Source organism: Zeus faber (genome assembly GCF_960531495.2).
Source record: "Zeus faber genome assembly, chromosome: 9".
In the NCBI taxonomy this organism is placed as follows: Eukaryota; Metazoa; Chordata; class Actinopteri; order Zeiformes; family Zeidae; genus Zeus; species Zeus faber.
The window spans coordinates 10,105,042-10,126,075 of record NC_137197.1 but is presented as its reverse complement, the minus strand read 5'-3'; the positions used below and the strand labels follow the sequence as shown (position 1 = coordinate 10,126,075).

The 21,034-nt window shown below is 43.3% G+C and overlaps 3 protein-coding genes across 3 annotated transcripts; 2 read left to right on the top strand and 1 right to left on the bottom strand.

Moving 5' to 3' along the window:
• Positions 1-153: 153 nt before the first annotated feature.
• On the bottom strand, positions 154-2,713 carry trappc4 (trafficking protein particle complex subunit 4). Its single transcript, XM_080007547.1, has 5 exons — positions 2,527-2,713; positions 1,449-1,623; positions 1,233-1,336; positions 511-637; positions 154-381 (listed from the first exon to the last, which is right to left on the bottom strand). The coding sequence occupies exons 1-5, from the start codon at positions 2,699-2,701 to the stop codon at positions 303-305; spliced, it is 660 nt and encodes a 219-aa protein (XP_079863673.1). The 5' UTR covers positions 2,702-2,713; the 3' UTR covers positions 154-302.
• A 771-nt stretch (positions 2,714-3,484) lies between these two features.
• On the top strand, positions 3,485-6,520 carry rps25 (ribosomal protein S25). Its single transcript, XM_080007267.1, has 5 exons — positions 3,485-3,540; positions 4,454-4,543; positions 4,699-4,882; positions 6,230-6,349; positions 6,457-6,520. The coding sequence occupies exons 1-4, from the start codon at positions 3,538-3,540 to the stop codon at positions 6,343-6,345; spliced, it is 393 nt and encodes a 130-aa protein (XP_079863393.1). The 5' UTR covers positions 3,485-3,537; the 3' UTR covers positions 6,346-6,349; positions 6,457-6,520.
• Positions 6,521-8,339: 1,819 nt separating this feature from the next.
• On the top strand, positions 8,340-20,893 carry sgcg (sarcoglycan, gamma). Its single transcript, XM_080007356.1, has 8 exons — positions 8,340-8,429; positions 12,129-12,323; positions 14,705-14,809; positions 15,859-15,946; positions 16,756-16,875; positions 17,660-17,732; positions 18,183-18,306; positions 19,563-20,893. Exons 2-8 carry the CDS (start codon positions 12,129-12,131, stop codon positions 19,728-19,730), a joined length of 873 nt encoding a protein of 290 aa, XP_079863482.1. The 5' UTR covers positions 8,340-8,429; the 3' UTR covers positions 19,731-20,893.
• Positions 20,894-21,034: the final 141 nt, after the last annotated feature.

Genomic DNA, 21,034 nt, shown 5'->3' with positions numbered 1-21,034 from the left:
TCACTCCTGGTCAATGCAAACAAATCTCGACATTTCTTTCCTACAGTATATGGTGTATTCTGAGACTGAGAATAATTGCGGTAGGATTGGGTCGAAGTAATTCAAAACACATGGGAAATGAGTGAAAACATACATGGTATAACAACGTTTATGTACATAAGTTTATTCCTCAAGTATTTACAAAACATTCAATATTTACAGTGCAACAATAAGCAGTCTGTTTGTCGACAAAGAAAAATCCTCAGTCACAATCGAGACAGTATTTGCTTCAGATTTATGTTGTTAGTTTTTCGTTCCATGGTTCAAGATCCAGGTCCAAAGTTTCCGGCCTTCTCCGCTATCTCTAATGCACTCTTCAAATTTTGATCAAAGAGTTCACACCTGAGGGTGGGGAAAACAAAGCGTTTATTTGGAAACATGACAGGCCTCCACATCAGGGTGGGTTTTTAGGAAGGACAACAGATATTTAATGTCACAATATATTAAAATATTCAATGTGTGATGGGTTACCTGATGGGCATCTCCAGAGAATAAAAAGGGTTCTTGAGGGCAAAGTCGGAATAGATCTCATAAATCTTCTTCAGCAAAGTATCGATGCCAGATTGGCGAGGATCTGCAAGCACTATGAACTTTATTCCTAAAAAAACAAACAAAAAAAACAAAAAACAGGAATGGCCTTTAAGTGAAACAGATGTTAAACAGTTGTAGAAAGAAATTGAAACGTGCGGTACCGTTGGGGGACAATGCATTGTTTAAGGTTAATATAGGTCCTAGCTGGGATAGGAATTGGCAAAAAGGAATCCATGGTGATAGCATTCAGCGCTGTTAGTTATAAGAGCTCTAATTCCAAAGGTAATATTTTAAGATAATGTGAAAAATATTGCATCATCAGCAATAAACTAATCTAGTAAGCAAAAAAAAAAAAATAATCCGTTAATGGAAAAAGTGGAGTAAAAATGTAATATAGGCTTGGTCATAGTAAGTGCTCATTTTATACTGGTTTATAGTCCGAAATGTGCTCACGATTAAAGCAAATTTCATGAAAACTAACTGAACTGTTTAAAGCCCTGTCATAGTACTGTGAAAATTGATCAGAAAACACAGCATTTGGTTGTCTTCATTGTATGGCCGAGCTACCACAGCTTTTGTATACACAATACAATAAGTCTTCCTAAACAGCTGCAGAGTTGGTCCTCTCAGTCCCTCAAAAAAGGCCAGTTAACGTCACTGACCAGTCAGAGTCTGGAAGCAATGTAGTTTAAAAACGTCCGTCTCCAGCATCTCGATTCCCGAACTGCCGACTTCGGGGGACAACTGTGAGCCGATTGCAAACAATCTGGGGAAAAAAAACAAAACAAAAAAAACCCCCACAGACAGGTGAGCGACTGGTTAATAACGATTAGTTATTAAAACCAAAGACGGTTGTGGAAAGCGTTAGAATGACTTACGAGTGGAACATTGATGCCAGCATCAGCTTCTCATTGGAGCTGAGGCGAGCCCGTCCAAACCGAATGGACACGGGGTAGTTGGAAGAGTCCTTCAGATACTCGATGATGTCCTTACCGTCTGCCGTGTTCTTTCCCATAACATCCACTCCGTTGATTGACAGCACTGCATGACCCACTAAACAGGTTGAGAAAAACGTAATGTAAAATATGACATCTATTGGGCCATGGAAATGTTCATGAGCAATGAATTTGTCTAGGTAATAGCTGACCCATCGCAGTCAGCCAGACAAATAGCATAGAATATAGCTGCAGATAGCAATAAATCGGGTCCAGTTCAATCGCGTGAGGTACGTATTACAGTTTTCAGACTTTCCGTACACACCATTTGGTATCGACAGTTTTCGGGGTTCTGTGAAACGCAGAACGAGTTTCAATTTTCCAAGTTCCCATCGAACCGAAGCACCGGCTCCTCCCGTCCGTCGGTCAAGCAACAGGCGTAAATACTACGCGAAGCAACCTGGGCTACAGGGCGCAACTCTCCGAATGCGAACGAGCGCCGGGAGAACTGGAAATTCAATAACATCAGATGATGATGTCAAACTCAATCAAGGTGCGCCAACGTTCTTCAAACTCCTGTACAGTTGCAACGGTTTATCACTAATTCCTGCTCCAGATGTACGTCGATATCAAACTTGTAGCACAGTATGTCTGAAACATCCCGGTCCGAATGAGACCTCAACCATGTCTGTGCATACTGTGGTTGCTTTGTTTCAGATACTTTTAGCCCCAAAAAATGCCAAGGAGATGAATGACCATAAAATAGGAATCCGGTAAAACAAAAACAATGGGGTTCCAGCCCTGCGGGCTAATTACATCTACAGTATGTGACGTTTTCGTTGTTTGTGTATGTCGAAAACAAAAATAAAACGTTACGATGAAAACACTGAATATGCGGTGCGAATAACGCGGAGGTTTTGTTTTTTTTTGGAACGCAAGTGTTGTACACGTTCTGAACGAGGACATTTTTTTTTTTTTATATGTAATTTGAAATGTAGCGCAAACACATGTCATGTCTTACCTCGTATCCCATCGCGTTGCCCAAACGACACGACCACCTTTTCGTCGTGGATCTTAAGGACTAAATCTAACGGGAAGCTGAATGTTTTTTCCGCCTCTGCTCTTGGGACGTGGTTGTCGTACTGGTATATCAGACCTCCAGCCTTGTTCACCACGTACACACTGAAGATCGCCATCTTTGCTGCTTTCTGCCCAGCTGACGGAACCCGCGTCACGTGATCTGATGCGGCATTCAAATAAAGTCGGAATCCAAAGCACCCTCTGAATTGGCGTCTTTTTCTAGCTCTATCTAAACGAAGCTTTAAACTATGGTTTGTTTGTTTTTTTTAATGTGATGTTGACATATGTTTTGCATGTAGAGTTGAGTAGAATTCTCACCAAACACGAAAAATAAATAAAAACGCTACGTATGTCCACGTTTTAGCGAACGGAGGCAACGAAACAACTTTGGCCCGGAGAGGGTACTATGGAGTCAGAATTACCTGGTTCCGTTTATAATAGAACGCAGCACAATGTCCGCATCAGATAGATGAAAAGGGGCAGTATAACGCGTTCTTGGTTGGTTGTATAATTCTTATTTTTGTTATTCGTTACTAGTTTTTAGTCGTACTATTACTGTACGTTACAGTTTGTACAGTTTTGCTGCTGTAGAAATATACTGTAAACACGGAGGAACTCAATTTCCCAGAGGCCATTCGTTCATCCGGTTGCACTCCGCGTGACCTTGACGAACTTCCGCATCAGAGGGTGGACGATAAATGAGTAAATACGTCTCATTGGTTGTTTTTATTTGACTTATTTTAGCTATTCATATTCATTTCGATTTTTTTTCATCATCTCGTCATTATTACTACGTGACAGTTACGAATCACGCTTCTCGTAGAAACGCACCGTAAACACAGAAGAACTCAACTTCCCAGGAGCCACCATTGCTACATCCGGTAGTACGGGGTGTCTAAGGGACTCGAGCACGGGTGGACTTCCTTTCGCTCCGACATCTTGACGAGGAAACATGGTGAGCATGTGAATCACCCGTTTTTCCCTCGGTGTTATTATAAAATGGAAACACTCTCGGGTTAGCTGCAGCGTTGGCTTCATCGGAATATCCGACGGCGCAAACGTGCCGTGCTACGGTGCGGCGCGATGTCTAGAATCAACTATTCAGTGTCACGAACCCGGTTATCAAGCAGCTAGCTAGGTGGCTAAATCTGCCATGCTTTGGGGCTGGGGAATTGTACTGATCACAAATATATATATACTTCTATACTATATAATAAAACAAAGTACGACAAAATATAGAAGGATGAGGTGGCTATATGCATTTAAGTTAATTGGAAGACTAGGAAAGTCACATACAAACCTAAGAAATAACTGATATTGGTAAGATACGACAAATCTAGAAACAATAAACCCCTGTAGAAACAACCTACACGAATGTGGAGTTGTGCAAGTTTGTATACGTGTATAAATTCGAATCTGCACCTGTACTGCGTCCCAGTATGGAAAACAAAGTGGTTATAGCATATTGCACTATTGGTACTGTATCAGAAGGACGTTCATGTGCGGGTGAAATAGAGTATATAACATCTAGATGAGTGTTTTAACATCTGTCTAATTCAGGTCACCAGGTAGAACCAGCCGGAGGAGCTGTGTAGTCTCATAGTATATCCCACGGTGCTACTGTTTATGCCTTAATTAAAAAAAAACATGACTCGTTCGTGGCAGTTTTATTTCTCACCATAGAGCCCCCTTTGAAAATTGCCATGCCAATAACATTTTAATGCTGCAGTGTTCATACCAATGGATAAATCGTCCAATGGGATAAAGTCGTGGCCTACAGAGCCTAATTGCTGGTGGTTTGTCCTATCCTATCAAGGCCTAAAATATTTTGACATGTTACTGATGCTTTGATCTTTTATTCCTGGTAGCCTCCCAAGCAAGACAAGAAGAAGGACTCTGGGAAGTCCAAAAAGGACAAGGACCCAGTCAACAAGTCTGGAGGCAAGGCCAAGAAGAAGGTACGTTCAGAGTGCCAAATAACAAAATAATAGCAGGTCCCCTTTTGCTTGATTCCGGCTTTGCTAATTGATTACCGTAGAGACGGGTCTTTTAGGATGCATGATCAAAGAGTTGGTCGCTAAGCACTAATCCAAACTTTCTTTGTTTTGAGCAGAAGTGGTCCAAGGGCAAAGTCAGGGATAAGCTCAACAACTTGGTGCTTTTCGACAAGGCCACCTACGACAAGTTGTACAAGGAGGTCCCCAACTACAAGCTCATCACCCCCGCCGTGGTGTCTGAAAGGCTGAAGATCCGTGGCTCTCTGGCCAGGAACGCTCTGCAGGAGCTGCTCGCCAAAGGTGAACCCCCACAGGACAAGTTCACATTCTGCTGTGTATTTCCAAAGCTCAATGTGGAAAAAGGTGTAAGGGACTTTTTTATTGCACAGTGCAAGTGTTGGCCATAATGGACACACCCCGAAAAAAAAGTACTTCTGTAGGCTGATGTTGACCGCTACCTTGCATGTTTTGAACACAGTAGTTGGCCAGAGATATTTTCATCCTCCAGGGAATTATTTGAAAACTGTTCTCTTGACATTTTTGGCTGTTTTCAACTTATACACCAACCATGCCACCTCGATGTTAAATCATGTTTGCCTGTCAGGGTGTTGGGCAGTAGTGTAAAATGACTATTTCTGCCTTGATATGTTTTACACCCTTTGTTGCTTCTTGGGAGCTTGTTTAACGGCAAGAAGAGAATGAGACCCAACACATCCTAACCCGGGCATTTTGCAGCACTGTGCTATTGGCTACGTGTGAAAAACATTGGAAATTCCTTTCTATGTGAAAAAGGAGATTATAGCAGATTTATGTTCCTCAACTTGTTTTCTATCTCTAGTTATTTTCAAAATTGAGTTTGATTTCTAAATGTAAGAAATATGAAAAGGTTGAGGCTACATGCACCTCCAGCCCCAGTTGAGTTACTCACCACGCTGTTTAGCTCAAATTGTTGAACAAGCAGGGATCCTACCGCGATCTTTGACGCAAACATGCAGATGAAGATCATCCTTTGATATCCTGGTGAAGTCAAGTCAGAATGTGAAACCGTTTTGATGAAATGAGGTTATAAATGAAGCTGGACTACACCGGGTCTTCACTTGGTGAAATGTTGTGCTGCAACGCCACAGGACACCAATAGCTGACGTCACTTCCGTAAACAATGTTTAAAGAAACAAACACCATTAGCAAGAAATGTCACTTCTGTCAAAACATCATCTCCGTGTTATGGAATACCAGAAGAATGCAAAATCTCAATCATGTTCCTGAAGCGGGGCAGGGAAAATTAACTTCAAATTAAAGGATAAACTTGAATGAAACATTTTAAAACAACTGTTTTTATCAATAAATTGATTCAAATATTTAAGCAAAACCAAGCATAATCTTTAAGTCATAGCTTCGAAAATATATACTTAATTCTGAAACTCTGATTCTACTCTTTCATAGCGCGTGAAAAAAACAAATGGCAAATTTGGAAATGTCACCCTAAAGTGCGCGGTGGGTCACACATAGGACGTGGTTCTACTTTCTAATCCGTTATTGTGGTGAAAGTTATTGACACTGAAAAGGGATGCACTGCCAGTTTGCCATCCCTGCTGCTGGGGCTACCGCAAAGTTAACGACCAAGCCTTTATTTTGTGTGTTGTGTAGGCATGATCAAGCTGGTGTCCAAACACAGATCTCAGCTCATCTACACACGCAACACCAAGGGCGGAGACGAGGAGGCGGCAGCCGCAGCTGCGGCACCAGCACCAGAAAAGGCATAAACTGGTACGGTTCATTAAAATGTTACCATCCATGGAGCCTGTTGACTCAACACTAACGTGACTGGTTTCTGTGCCAAATTTATCTTATCTTATCACTTTTTTGTCTTCCAGGGTCTGTTTTGTTTCCTGTGAGCTGTTTGTAATGAAAGGTGAATAAAAAAAAGTCTAAAGAAGAGTTTAACTTGCATCTTTGTTTTCTGTGTTGAGTGTTTTTCCCTCCAACTGTAGCGCCTCTGGAGATCCGTTTTTGATCTTGTTTCCTAAGGATTATTAAATACACAAAGAGCACGGAACATGTCAGTCTGCAACCTTGGCACATTTATTAAAATTCTAATTTTTCATTTGACTTTAAAGAGGTCATGCACTACTGTAAAACATGAGTGATGGTAAAATTAAAGTTAAATGTGAAACAGAATGAATGTCCCTGAGCACAGGGCCGTGCCAGCACACGAGGAACTCTATGAAACCATTTTGGCATTTCTGACACTGAAACAACCTCATGCATTTGGAAAGACGTCAACTTTGTGAAGGGGTTTTGCTCGTGGGAGCACATTTGGCTCACACCACAGATGCCTCCATGGGTGTGTTGAATGACGCCCCAGAAAACATCCTGGTGGGACCTGCACACAGACCGCTGCCTCACGCTCCAGACCGTGGGTTGACGTCAGTCGCCATCAGCCTCTTTGTAACAGAAATGTTCATGCCTCCATTGAGGGCAGGAAGCCAGTGTTGTCAACCAGGTAATTCAGAGGCACAACTCGTATGTCTGCAGTAAAGTTAAACAAAAAAAAATATATATAAAACCTTTCAGCGGCAGGAGATTAATCATAGGTTTCTCTTCTGTTGCTTTGCAAATGGTTCCAGGCAGTGGGCTTATGAGATATTGATAAGAAATGGTTTAAAATAAAGCTGCTATCTGCAGTGTCTGGGAGTGTACGGAGCCCGCTGATGGATGCCGTCAGATCCCCCTTTTGTCACCGCACAGCGCCACCCCGAGCAGAGCACAGCACCGTGCTGATGGATGCACCACATATCTGCCAGCCCTCAGTCCCCCAGCTAATGTGTGCCTGCGAGAACAAAATCAATTACCGCTCCCATTACTTCCCCTACGGTGTGTGTCCTGATCCAGCTCATGAATGTCTTCATGAGGCCGAGCGTCTGGACGAGAAAAGTCTTGCTGCGTGCGGTGCCTTGCTTTATCTCCAAATGAAACTGCCTCGCGAGGAGGTTTTTTTTGGGGATAAATCTTAAATCTCCCCTAAAATATTAATACTGGTTTTGATGTTTGTTATGGGATTGTCAGTGTATCATTACTTCTATTCCGGATTGGAAGTTTCAAGGGTGACATTTACCCATTATGGGTCAAAAAGCGCATAAGTGGAAATGATTTTCCAACAACCGATAAACAACATTCAAACACGACTAGTCCTGATTAAAGCCGATTTATTTTGAGGATAAATGAAAGTAATAAATAAGCACTTTTTAAATAATACCTCTGGCGCTTCCTTATCGGCTGTGGTTATTACCTAACCCTCTATTAATAACTCACTGTCACACTGACGGTCCCACTGCTTCTGCACCAGTACTCCCAGTCCTGACCAGTGCAGGGTTCAGGGGTCAAAACAAACAAAATAAAACTGTGGCACAAAATGATTCCTGCAAAGGTGAAAGTACCACATTTCTACTGAAGTAAAAAGATAAGAGGAAAAAAAAAAAAAAAAGTACTGGCTCTCCAATGTGCGGAAAGCGTCACAAGTAAAAGTGCATGATGGACTGATAAAACACCATAAAGGATCCGGACACATCATTAATTACTATTCTCATCACATATGAGGGGTCTAGACTTCTCCCCCGTGCCCCTCCCCTCTACAATATAAATGACTCTCTCACGCTCCTAATGATTTGGAGGGATGAATGGATCGGAGGAGGGGGAGCCCCGGGGGGGCAGCGGCGGAGCCATTGGACCGGCGCGACGCGAGAACGCGCCCCCTGGTGGCGAAGACGAAGCGCCGAGAGATTTACGGCAGCAGCTGCCGAGCGCCGACAGACGCTCCGGCTCCGCACACCCGAACCAGGAGGACGCGGTAAGAAATGTCCCTTTTTCCTTTAGCTGCTTTTTCTCTCGCCCCCTCTCTCTCTCTCTCTCTCTCTCTCCCCCCCCCCGACCCCGCTTTTCGCGTCTTACATGTCAAACGTCCCCTCTCCCACCCGGGCCGCGTCTTGCGTGTCCGTGTCTGGTGAAGTTCGGGCGTTTCGTCACCTCAACTTGGGACATCCGCGCCGTCCGTGGTGGATTTTGTGTCCTGACTTCAGTCCATCTCCTGTGCCGGGACTTGTTTCTGGGACTTTGCACTTTTAACGGAGTGGTTTTAAAAAAAAAAAAAAACAACCCCACCAAAAAACAGCATTTGACTGGATTTGCCCCCCCAAAAAAATAGTTTCCATGTGTCAAGAGTTTTACCATACATGGTAATATCCCAGAACACGCAAACTAAAGTGAGGATTGAAGGGTTGCAGCGTTGCTTCTGTGCTACTGTCATGCTAATGTTGAGTTAATATAACTACCCTTATTATTTATTATTATAACTATCATTGTTATTTATTATTAAAACTATCATGATTATTATTATTTATTAGAACTGTTATTATATTTATTATTAATAATATTATTATTTATTAGAACTATTATTATTATTATTATGAGAACTATTTTTATTATTCTTGTTATTAGCTGTGTGTCTTTAAATCGAATCCACAATGCTCCTCTATTTTTAGAAGTGAAAGCATTATAGCAGAATGGAGAGGTGGAGACTGGCACAGGGGGAAATTTAACTTCCCTCAAGTCTTCCCAACTTTAAATCTACCAAACCCTCCATTCTGCTTTACAGTTGCATCTTCATGATATGCCTTTTTTTTTTTTTTTTTTTTCCCCGTGTGGTCATAGTTAAATGGGTCTCCACCCCCAGATTTAACCAAAGGGTTGTCTTGAGAGTTGTTGCCAGCATTTGGTCAGGTCACGCCGTGAGCCAGAGAGGAGGCTGGAATCTCCATTACAGCCCCGACCGGCGCTAACTCTGACTCCCTCCGACTTTGCGTGTGAAGAGCAACAGAGGGACACGGCACCTCTGCCATTTTACCCCGAGTCATGTCTGAAGTGAGAGGACCAGGCTACTGAAACAATTACGACTATGGTTTCTCCGTCGACGTTGTGGTCTTCAGGTGGGTCGTCTAGAAGGGGACTCGGACTAACCGTCTTCTGTCCGTGGTTTTTTTAAAAGATTGGTGAAGGGGGGAGCACCGTGAAAAGTCACAAGACCCAACCGAACCCCCCAAGATTCAAGATTCAAGAGGTTTATTCGTCACATACATACACATACTTTCATACGTGTATGCAGTGAAACGTCAAGAAACCAGCGTTCTGCGAAAAGTGTCAGAAAAGGTCAGGTATTTTGGATCCAAACCGCCATAAATTGGGGATTCCGTCCTAGGAGCTCCAGTGGCACAGCAGCTTAAAGGGTGTTTATTTGGGGTTGCTATGGAAGGCTCAGTCTGCGGCAATCCGAAACTGGAGCTGGGCAAAGCTTTTACAGATTTAGCCTCAAGATGCTTCCCCCCCCCATTCCCCCCCGCCTTCCCCTCCCTTGGCTGTTGGTGTTGGAGGCCTCATAACGCTTCCAATTTCAGCGAATTAAAAAGGGATAGAAATAAAAATTCATTAACGCCATAATGACAAAAGATGCTCTAATGCTCTAATGCTCTACTCCGCTCATCGGCCCGAATGGCCGCTCGCCTGCATTTCCACAAACGGTTCGTAATCCCCGACGCGTGCGATCGTCAAGGCGTCGCCTTTTCTGCAGGCGCCCAACGATATCGAATATATTTGATCCATTTCAAATTAACAAGCCAGATAGCTCCAGGAGAGGAGTGATGCAGAATTATAAGATGACGCCTCGTGTCAGGAACGGCTGCTGAGATTTGATTTGTCTTCGCGACTCCCGAGTCCCACGAAAATTAATGAATTTAAATGAAAAGCGAAAAAAGAAAAGAGTGCATATCATTTAATAACCTGGTCCTTATCTCTCTCCTTGCGCTCTGCCCCTCGCGTGCCAACAGGGGCCGGGTGAGATCTTTCTGGCAACATTATATTTTTTTTTTGTGGCAACGTTCGGGTCATTTATCGGGACTGGGCTCAGAGCCCGTGATCCCGTGGTGAGGCAGGCTGTGGCACAGTGAGAATCCCTCAGCCCCGCGTGCCAACCTCCGTAGTGTTTAGCAGAAAACAGCGGGAAACAGGCGGTACGCACCCACCCCATTCCTTGTGTTCCCAATTCACAAGTCTCTCGAGGCTTGGGACCCCCCCCCACAGTGAGCTGAAGATAGGTAACAGCACAATTCAGAAATGTGCTACATTTACATTTAGTCATTTAGCAGACGCTTTTATCCAAAGCGACTTACAATTGTTCAAACACCGACGGACGCAGCCATCAGGAGCAATTAGGGGTTAAGTGTCTTGCTCAAGGACACTACAGCATGCTAGCAGGAGGAGCCTGGGATCGAACCAGCAACCTTTAGATCACTAGACCAACAGCTCTACCGCCTGAGCTACCAGAGGAACGTTCAGAGGAACGTGTGCTGGTATTACGTTCCACCGTTCGCGGATAGTTTTCACATCCGCGGGGAAGGTTTATATTCACTTAGAGAAAGAAAATTGAATAATATTTCCCTGCCACCCTGGCACAAGCTGATCCCGACCCTCCGGGTTTTTCCCGTTCGCGGGGTCATCGCGGTCGGATCAAAGTCATTCGGATCTCTCTATAAGGTGGACCGTCTCCTATGTCCCAGCCGGACGTGTCATCGGATGTGAACGGTGGCTCCCTCAAAACGCCACGGCGGCCGTGTTTACGGGGGGAACTAACGCGGCGCATCTGTCCTATCCGCATGGAAACAAACCTCTCCACTGAGGTGGACGTCGGTTTAGGATGTTGGGCGCGAAAACAGTGGCGCCTTTTTGGGAACCCGGGTGTAGTTTTGAAAAGAGACGAGTTTGTCTAGAGACGGCTGCCGCCCGTCTATATGTCTCAAAGACGACTTATTTATTGATCTCTTAGTGATCTTATGAGCGGCGTCTTTCCTCCAAGGAGGTTGTGTTTTTTGTGGACATGCGGTTGAAAGACTTTCTCCTTCAGTCAGAGTGCTGCTGCCCTAGTCGGGTGGAGCTGCAGGGCTGTGTGTAGTTATTAAGGATGATTAATTCATGGAATATGACACTGGCCATTTTCTGAGCAACGTCATGAATCACACACTCCTCACACACACTCGCCTTGGCCTCTAGGGTTTTTATATAAGTCCCCTTATATAAGCTCAGCACGGACACTCACCAATACAAGCAGGGGCCTAAGCAGGAGTCTCCGTTTGTCTTATTGTCACCGATGACATTCTGTTGTATAGCCAGCCCGCACTGTGCAGCCTCTATTCTATATAGACAATTTTTTTCTTTAACTTTTTGTCCATATTCAAACTGCCGCTAGGAATTTCGGTCAACTTTTCCACTCGTGCCCACGCCAGATATCCTCCGGCTCGGTGTATGAGCTCATGGCTAACGCACTGTACGCAGTCTGAAGAGGGCATTGTGAAGACCCTCTGCCCGCCGCTGCCCCGAAGGGGAGTTTTGCAATCCGGAGACAAACGTCATGACCCTCGACCGTCGAGAGGAATTTTTTTTAAATTTCATTTGATTTTTTTGTCTAATGTCACATACAGTGTGTGTCGTCCACTCCCTCCAGATGGTGCGGGAGCAGTATTCCACCACCACCACCCAGGACAGCAGCGTGCCCCCGCTGGTCGATCACCTCTATAAGATCGGCATCTATGGCTGGAGGAAGCGCTGCCTCTACCTGTTCGTGCTGCTGCTCATCATCATCCTGGTTATCAACTTCGCCCTCACCATCTGGATCCTCCGAGTGATGTGGTTCAATACGGTGCGCACGGCTCAAACAGGCCCATTTAGCATGCAAATCTCATTGGGATCCAATGATTATTTCTGACATTTGCTTCGAACAGTTCAATATTAATAATTTGAGATGTATAATTCAAGAGAAATAACGACAGAAAATCATTCACTTGAGGAATGGTCATGATGATTCAAGGTCTAAATGGATAAACAGTATAATATTTACTTATTTATACGTACATTTAATACATTTAGCTTGTTTACTTTTTATTATTACTATTAGATGGGCTCCTATTAATTAAAGCAGTTTGAGGGTGCTATACAAATAAAGGTTATTATAATTATAATTATAATTATAATTATGATTCTTCTTCTTCTTCTTCTTCTTCTTCTTCTTCTTCTTCTTCTTCTTCTTCTTCTTCTTCTTCTTCTTCTTCTTCTTCTTCTTCTTCTTCTTCTTCTTCTTCTTCTTCTTCTTCTTCTTCTTCTTCTTCTTCTTCTTCTTCTTCTTCTTCTTCTTCTTCTTCTTCTTCTTCTTCTTCTTCTTCTTCTTCTTCTTATTATTATTATTATTATTATTATTATTATAACTATAAGGGGTCCAGCCCGTAGGGACAATAACTATGGTTATTGTTCCGGGAAAATTCTCCGAATTTTGAAGTCTAAAACTATCTGGAACACAAAATCGGCGGAACCTACGAGCACAGTTACGTCTTGTTTGAACCGGTATGTCACAAGCACCTTGTTGTTGAAGTTTATTTCAAATCGATCGACATACGGAGCAGAAATTGTGAAAAACCGAACAACTTTGATCCCAAATATTTAGCTGGCCCTGCTTGACTGACATTCCACTGTACGTAAACAAAATGAAAGAGATGAGAGTAACAGTAAGACGCTTTATGACGTCATTATACTATTTACTAGAAATGTATAGATTCTGATGTCCATTCGGACCGCGTCGAGTGTGCGGTGTAGAATCCGTTGCTCTGTAGTGTTTCAACGTTACCAACTATCGATTTACGTGTGTATTTATGTACCTTCTTAACTGGTAGATGTCAGTGGATCTGTTCAACTGATATATTATCTCCGTAGTCCCCATTACATGCCAGATTAATGAAAAATACTAAAAAAGTAATCCACAAAAACTCGTGACCACGTTGAGTAGAATCTGCTGAAACGTGCTACTGAGTGATGCGTTCAAGTTCCAGCGAGGTGTTGGAAAAATAGAAGCTGTGAAATGGTAATTACTAAATTTGGGCATTTTATGGAAACTTAACTTATTGAAAATGTAACATTATTAAAAAAATCAATTAATTACGTAAATTGAACTGCTTTCGTAAATCGACGTGAATACGTCATAATTGACGTATACGAGACCGCTAAACTTTTCTTTTTCTTCATTACACAAAAAAACAAAAAATTGTAACACGTGCCTAAAACGAATAAACTGGACCCTGTGTATTGCTGCCAGCAGCTATTATTAATTGTTGTTGTTGTTGTTGTCGTTGTTGTTGTACTAGTGCTGCCCGTTCAAAACAAGCCTGCTTGTGAAAGTCGAGGCGACTCACAGTGAAAAACACTGGGGAAATATACCCTTTCTCCCGGGAAAAGCACACCCACGTCGTGCCTTTTGGATAAAAATCGCTGTTCACTTGTTTATTCAAAGCTGAGTAATATTACACCTGTCGTGTGTCCGCACCAACCATGCACGATCGGAACGGGCCGATTGCTTTCACGGGAAGCCCTGCCCCCCGCCACCGGCTGACTGTTCGCTGTTCATTGAAAGTTTATTAATATTACACGTGTCACGGATCCAAATTGCACCAAATTCGACACTGCACCTCCTGGGGTCCCCAGCAATACAGTCCCCAAGTGTGAAGTTGATCGGATGAACGGTTGTCGAGATAACCGGAGGACAGACAGACAGACAGACAGACAGACAGACAGACAGAGATTCCTTCCTCTATAGTTTGATAGAGTGAACTATTCGCAGCGGGTCCCAATGTGTGTTTCTTGCCCGCTGCGTTGCGTCTGCTCCCTCTCAGGCCAAGACGGTTGATTAATGCAGATGCGGGAGGTGGACAGGTTGCGTCCACACACAGGACACAGCGCGCTGATTTACATTTGATGTGTTTTTTTTCATCACTGACTTATTGTGAGCATTGCACTGACTTTGCATTTTGCATAAACTCTGGGACAAAGAGAAACACACCTCAGTCCTGGCCCCCGTTGCACTCCATACTCCTGGAGCATTGGAGGAAAAGCAGCTGCTAAGCTGATACACAGTGAAAAAGATTATAGATTATTATTTGAATTTTTTTTTGTCATCCTCGTTTTTTTTTTTTTATATATTTGCTGAATTGCCACCCCTGTCTGGTTGTGTCTCCATCTCTCGCTCCGCCATTTCAGGATGGGATGGGACTCCTGCAGGTCCACTCAGAAGGTGTCCTGCTCGAGGAGGGAGAGTCCGAGTTCCTGTTGCCCCTCTACGCCAATGAGATCCACTCCCGAGACGTGAGTCAACTCTCCCTCTCCATTGTTCCACGTCCTGTAGCGCTCTCTCCTCTCTCTCTCTCTCCTCTCTCTCTCTCTCTCTCTCTCTCTCTCTCTCTCTCTTCTCTCTCTCTCTCTCTCTCTCTCTCTCTCTCTCTCTCTCTCTCTCTCTCTCGCTCTCTCTCTCGCTCTCTCTCTCGCTCTCTCTCTCTCTCTCGCTCTCTCTCTCTCTCTCTCACCCCCACACACTCCCACCACGAGCAGCAAAAAAAACAGTCTGTCCGTGCTGAAGGGGTTGTCTGGCTGCACGAGCGTTATTGCAACTCTCCGTCCAGAGAGATTAAAGCTGATTGTCGTGTCCGCAGGGACGGCACATTCCCTGCACGGGTCTAATTCTAATTAACCACACAGAAACACACCCACACACACACACACACACACGGTTTGGCTGGTCTGTAGTCAGTGAACTGAATATTTTTGTTGCTATTTCTTTTGAAGAACAGTGTTTTCATCAAACAGCACTCAGCAGCTGCGTCCATGCAGTGGTTTCCCTGTTGAGCTCAGAGAGCTCTGCGGTCGCAAAAAGACTCTGGGGTTCGCCTGCCAGCAGCAGATGGGAACGCTTTTGTGCAGTTGTTTACATATTATGGGGTTTTTCTTGCTTCTCGCAGCAATATTTTCGCCATATTTATTTTCTTTGTGGGCCCGATAAAAGATAGAACGGTATTCCTCCTGTACTGTATGTCCAAACTCCTGTTTTCATGGTTTCCAATGAGGGACAGTATTTGTCCAGTTACGGAGCCTGTACAAAATGTGTTTTGTTATGGAAATGTTTAATAAAAAACAGACTTTCCGTAAAAGCCCAACATCACAATGATCACACTGATACATGCACAGCTACACCGTACCTCCAGATTATCGCCTGTTTGACCTTTCGTTTGTGTTTTTCTCCAGTGAACCTCCTGCAAAAACGCCGTGTCTTTCACTTTTACCATCTTTCAGTTTTGCCTCCTTTATCCCCGTTGGAGTCTCCCTGCGTTCCTTAACGGCGACCGTGTTTCTCCTTTCAGACCGCTCCCCTCTTAGTGAACTCCTCGGAAAATGTGTCCCTCAATGCCCGCAACCTCAACGGTGATGTCACGGGGAGGATATCTGTGGGTAAGAGGCTCCAAAACACACCTTCACACACACACACACACACACACACACACACACACACACACACACACACACACAGCACGAGAGAGAGAGAGAGAGAGAGGAAGGAGCATGAAAAGCCGGAACAATATTCAGCTGATTAAGGGGGTCACGGTGAAGCTATTCACGGCCTTGTCCTGGGGCGCTTATCATCCGCCATTAATAGTGACACAAAGGCGTCTTTTCCACCCAGAATCGCTTGGATTTCCATTTTAAAATGAATTTGACGCAACGTTTTGTTTCTCCGCCGTCGCGTCCGTTATGGTCTCTATCACACGAGAAGCCCAAGGTCGATGGGAGGCGGCGTCTTTGCATTGATTATTGTTGAAGGGAATGGGGGGGGGGGGGGGGGAGTTTGCCGTCCAATTAAGCCCGGAAAATGAATCGCTGCATTTCGGAATCACCAGATTCCAGGCGGGACTCTTTTGAGCGTTATGATTGCCATTCATAGAATAAATCACTGTAAATTTAAAATTGGTATCAGTGATTATTACACTGTAAAAAAAAAAAAAAAAAGCATAGTCCCATTTGTGGCAAGGGTTGAAAGGTCAACCAACCAGTAATAACCACTAGTATCTCTCTAGTATGTCTGTAGGTTTGTCTGATCTACTGTATATATCCTGGTTTATTGACCTTTTTATTTCGTCCTGTATGGGTCCTTTAAATATACAGGCAAAGATTTTTTTTATCATATTGTCTTGTGACTTTTGCTGCTTTTTTTAAATTTTATGTTTTATTGTTATTCTTCTTTTTCTTTGTTGTTGTTCTAGGTCCAAAGGTGGTGGAAGGGCACGCTCAGAATGTGGTCATTAATTCCCCAGATGACAAGATGCTGTTTACAGCAGATGGCAAAGAGGCGGTGGTTGGGACAGGAAAGCTGCACCTCTTGGGTAAACCAACCACCCGTTGTCATCTCGTGAAATGAAATCCCCAAATAGATTAAAAAAATATGTAATATAATTCTAGTATAGCGTAGTAGTTATGGTTGTTTGACCATTGTAAAGATGTACGTCGGGGCTTTTCCACCACTGTGTCGCGAGGTGTTCTGTGAAAAATGTTCAAATTAAAAAAATAAATAAATAATGGAAACGAGCTCTTGTGTTGCAAGATCAAAATTGCCATGCTTTACTAATTCATCAGTTCCAGCAGAATAGCAGCTCTGTGTTCTCAGGTGTCACACCAAAAGTGAGAACTGTTAGTCGTGATGAAAGGTTCGACTCTTTTTTTGAGATTCAGTTCTCGACTCAATTTTTGGACTCTTTGTCCGTTTGATTGGGTTGGTGCAACGTGCTGTGAGCGAGCGAGGACAGACGAGCCAGTTGGGCTCTTGAGTTGTGAGTGGAATTCTCCTAAGAATCGTTGGATTTTGTCGAGATGATCTATTTCGGTGGAACGCAAACTGTAAATCAGTCACACCCAATATAAATAATGCCAAATGCGTGTTGTACTGGTGTACATATATAATGATGTGTAAAATTGTGGTACATTTATGAGATACCAGATGTGGTCTATCTAACGTGTGTGTGTGTGTGTGTGTGTGTGTGTGTGTGTGTGTGTGTGTGTGTGTGTGTGTGTGTGTGTGTGTGTGTGTGTGTGTGTGTGTGTGTGTGTGTGTGTGTGTGTGTGTGTGTGTGTGTGTGTGTGTGTGTGTGCGCGCGCGCTCCTCCTCATCAGGCGCTGAAGGAGCGCTGTTCCAGCACTCCGTCGAGGTGCCGCTGCTGAAGTCTGAACCTCTGAAAGACCTGAGAGGTGAGCAGCGAGGCAGTCGCGCATCGTTTCACGAATAAATATTGAGTACGGAAAACCATTTCCTGGTATATGCGAGTGGTTAGTTGAAGCTTTATTCATCTATTTGTTCTATAACGTTCTGTAATAAATGAATGTAAACACAAAGCAGAAATGTGTTTTTTTTTTTTTTTTTTTGGTCCAGCCAAATAGTAATACTTTTCCATATTTGCCCTCAGCGCTATGGATCACAACGGAGAGCAGCATCTTTTTTTTCATATTTTTAGAATGGAACCTCATTTTGCACAATCCATATTAAATCCACACTTGAAGCCAATAAAAAAGCCTTTTTCCACTCGAATCAGCTGTTTCAACTTTTGACAACAATACATCCATTCAGTTCTATGTAGGAGCAAGACACAGACGCAGAGCTGGGAGATTTACTAATTGACTCATTAATCTGTTGTTTAAGGTTGGAGTCCCCGACTCGCTCTCTCAGTATGGACGCACCAAGCGGAGTGCAGGTCAAAGCCATGGCCGGAAACATCGAGGCTGCCACCAACATGGATTTTATTTTGCACTCCAGCAAAGGGCTGGTAAGACATATCTCGTTGGCACGCTGAAACAAGCTTTTCTTTGCTTCTCCCTCCGTCACATACTCCAACCTGGGAGTCTTACAATACAACCACAGTCCCCTCTGTTGCAAAACGAACCAGTAGGAGAAGCTGAGGCTTTAACGGCCGTGATGGACGTAATGTGAACAGTAGCTTTGCAGTGAAAGAGGATTTGATATATCGTTATTATGTTTGTTTATTATTCAAAATACGTTTGTGCGCGAATACGTATTTTTCTGCATGTTTGGTGAGTGTTTCCATATAGAGTAGGACCAAATTAGTGGAGAAATCACCTAGTATCATGCACTGTCCTCCAGGCTTTACACTTATCCCTAAATCCTGAAAGTGACGGTCTTACACAATCACTTCGTGGCTTCACCATGCTTATTTTTATTTATTTTTTTTAAAACAAGGTTAATCAACCCGACATACATGAATTAAAACGACGGCTCGGACCTTTGCCCTCCGTGTTACTGTTTCAGGTTGAGTTTTTAGGCTTGGACTGTGGCTGAGTCATATCCAACTATAAAAACCTCGACCAAACCCAGACCAAAGCTTGTGTCTTTCTGCGTGTGCAAAGCATGAAGAGACGGATTTCAATGTTTTTATTATGCCCCCCAATCGACTGGCGCCCTCCCCAGAAAAGCACGCACCGCGTTAGTCAAGCCTCCTAACTTGCTTTCCCTACGACGAGGTGAGCCTTGTTTTACAGCATTGCAACCAGTCGTAAACCAGTCTCAATTCAGATTCCAGCCTTTTAATGAGATCTCCATGTGTTCCCAATTCACACTAAGCATGTCAGTTACAGTCGCAAAACATTCAAATTGCTCAAATTTACTGGTGCTCTTGTTGTATTTTAGCTGCAAGAATATTGTCGGTTCAACATCATTTAATGTACTCCATTCTGATTATTATCAATGATAGGCCGTCCAAGATCTGTAATATATTGATTTTACACTGAACTCGTGTATGCCACACAGCAAGTACAAAGCTACTTATTGTGGAGTACTTATACTGTATAAGACACGGTTTATATTATCCCAAAAGAGGTGCCGTAGGGTCGGTGAGGTTCTGTTCTTTCATGCTACAAAACTGTACCGAGGAGTATTATCATGTCGTGTATCTCCGTCCCAAGGTCACTATGTGAAATTCCTGTTCTTTTTTGTGTGATGAAGGGCTTTTTGATACCGCCCTTTCCCCTCTAAGCGTCCTTGCTCTCTGTGCTGTCTGCCGCACAGCTGGTGCTGGACGCGGAGACGGTGCGCATGCCGAACCTCCCTCTGAGCGGAGGCGGGGTTTCCGGGAACGCCCAGGGTCTGTACGAGGTGTGCGTCTGTCCCAGCGGCAAGCTGGTCCTGTCCAGGGCCGGGGTGACGTCCACGTGCAGCGAGCGACAGGACTGTTAAGACGGACCCGACCGCCGCATGGGTGAGGCACCGCCAAGCGAAGTCGTCTGGAAGCCACAAAGCACAACTCTCCATGCTGAGACAGATTTTTATTTTTATTTTATTTTTTAGAGCTTAGGCCACCTTTGTTAAGGATCTAATCTGATCCGCTGGCAAACCAAAGTCTAGCCTAGGCAGTTTGGAGATCCCAAAATGCATCGCATTGGATGTGTTTACCAACTTTACAATATTTGAGTTGCCAACGTTGCCAGTTTGTACCAGATTCGCCAAAACAAAGTGGCTTACTCTCGCAATGGAGCTGTTTGGAATTTACAGACTGTTTGGAGCATACAAACAGTGTATGGCTGGGCAAAAAGGAGCTGGTGAACAGCTTACTTCCTATGCAATATTATTTTGTAGTGCAATATATAAATTATAGACATGTCAAGGGCTTGGAAAAGTTAAAAATAAAATCTAAAATTCAAAACAAGATGGTTATGCGAATACAGCATACACAGCAACGTCGTCCCTCTAGTTCTTAGTCCTTGATATGCAGTGTCCTTTGAGGTGTATTTGGAGTTTTTTGTATGTAGACATTTGCATTTTGCCTTCAGGAAACAATAATTGAAATTTGCACTTTGTGCACGATTAGGGCTTTTAATTTAGTAGTATTACATTTAATGTCTATTTATGTTTTTGAGTTCATGTATGTATAGCCCTGCTTTAGCGTTCAGGCTTGGATGAGCATGCCATTATGTGTTTTGTAAATAAAAGTAAAAAAGGAAATCGCTCCCATTTACCACCAGTAACCTCATTTACTACCAAAGGTATGGAACACAAAGAATACATTACTTATGGAAGACTGTCTGTCGTCATTCTTACTTTTATTTTTGTACAGTTTCAGAACCGGTAACAAAGCATTTTATTTTATGATTTTTTTTTTTTTATTCAAAATGTAAAATGTGAGGGGTAGTACTTTTAAACTTGTTCTTCTTTCAACTGAATGATGTGAGACTTGTGTGATTATAATAAGGTTTTATGCGTTACTAACTTCTAGTGCTGATGTGTTTTTTTTGTTGTTGTGCGTTTGGCAGTTCCTAACTTTTTTCCCGGACATTTTTAAATATTTTGATAAAACGTTGAATGCGCAATCATTTATGTGTGAATAAATTGTACTATTCTTCTATGATGTGTCTTCCTTTTCTAGGCATATGACAGTGTGGAAAGAAGGACCACAACATTTGTGGTCCTTCTTTCAACACTGTCATATGCCTTAATGACCAAGTTCCATCCCTTGAAGCTTTAATTCTATGCATGTCCTTGTC

Bases quoted from the DNA above. Each gene is read 5' to 3' on its own strand.
- trappc4 (XM_080007547.1), bottom strand. From the start codon at position 2,701: ATGGCGATCTTCAGTGTGTACGTGGTGAACAAGGCTGGAGGTCTGATA. The intron at 1,624-2,526 runs GTAAGACATGAC...CAACCTGTTTAG, and splicing joins GCAACGCGATGGGATACGAG to TGGGTCATGCAGTGCTGTCA. The intron at 1,337-1,448 runs GTAAGTCATTCT...TTTTTTCCCCAG, and splicing joins CTGGCATCAATGTTCCACTC to ATTGTTTGCAATCGGCTCAC.
- rps25 (XM_080007267.1), top strand. The intron at 4,544-4,698 runs GTACGTTCAGAG...TGTTTTGAGCAG, and splicing joins GAGGCAAGGCCAAGAAGAAG to AAGTGGTCCAAGGGCAAAGT. The intron at 4,883-6,229 runs GTGAACCCCCAC...TGTGTTGTGTAG, and splicing joins GCAGGAGCTGCTCGCCAAAG to GCATGATCAAGCTGGTGTCC.
- sgcg (XM_080007356.1), top strand. From the start codon at position 12,129: ATGGTGCGGGAGCAGTATTCCACCACCACCACCCAGGACAGCAGCGTG. The intron at 14,810-15,858 runs GTGAGTCAACTC...TTCTCCTTTCAG, and splicing joins ATGAGATCCACTCCCGAGAC to ACCGCTCCCCTCTTAGTGAA. The intron at 18,307-19,562 runs GTAAGACATATC...TCTGCCGCACAG, and splicing joins TGCACTCCAGCAAAGGGCTG to CTGGTGCTGGACGCGGAGAC.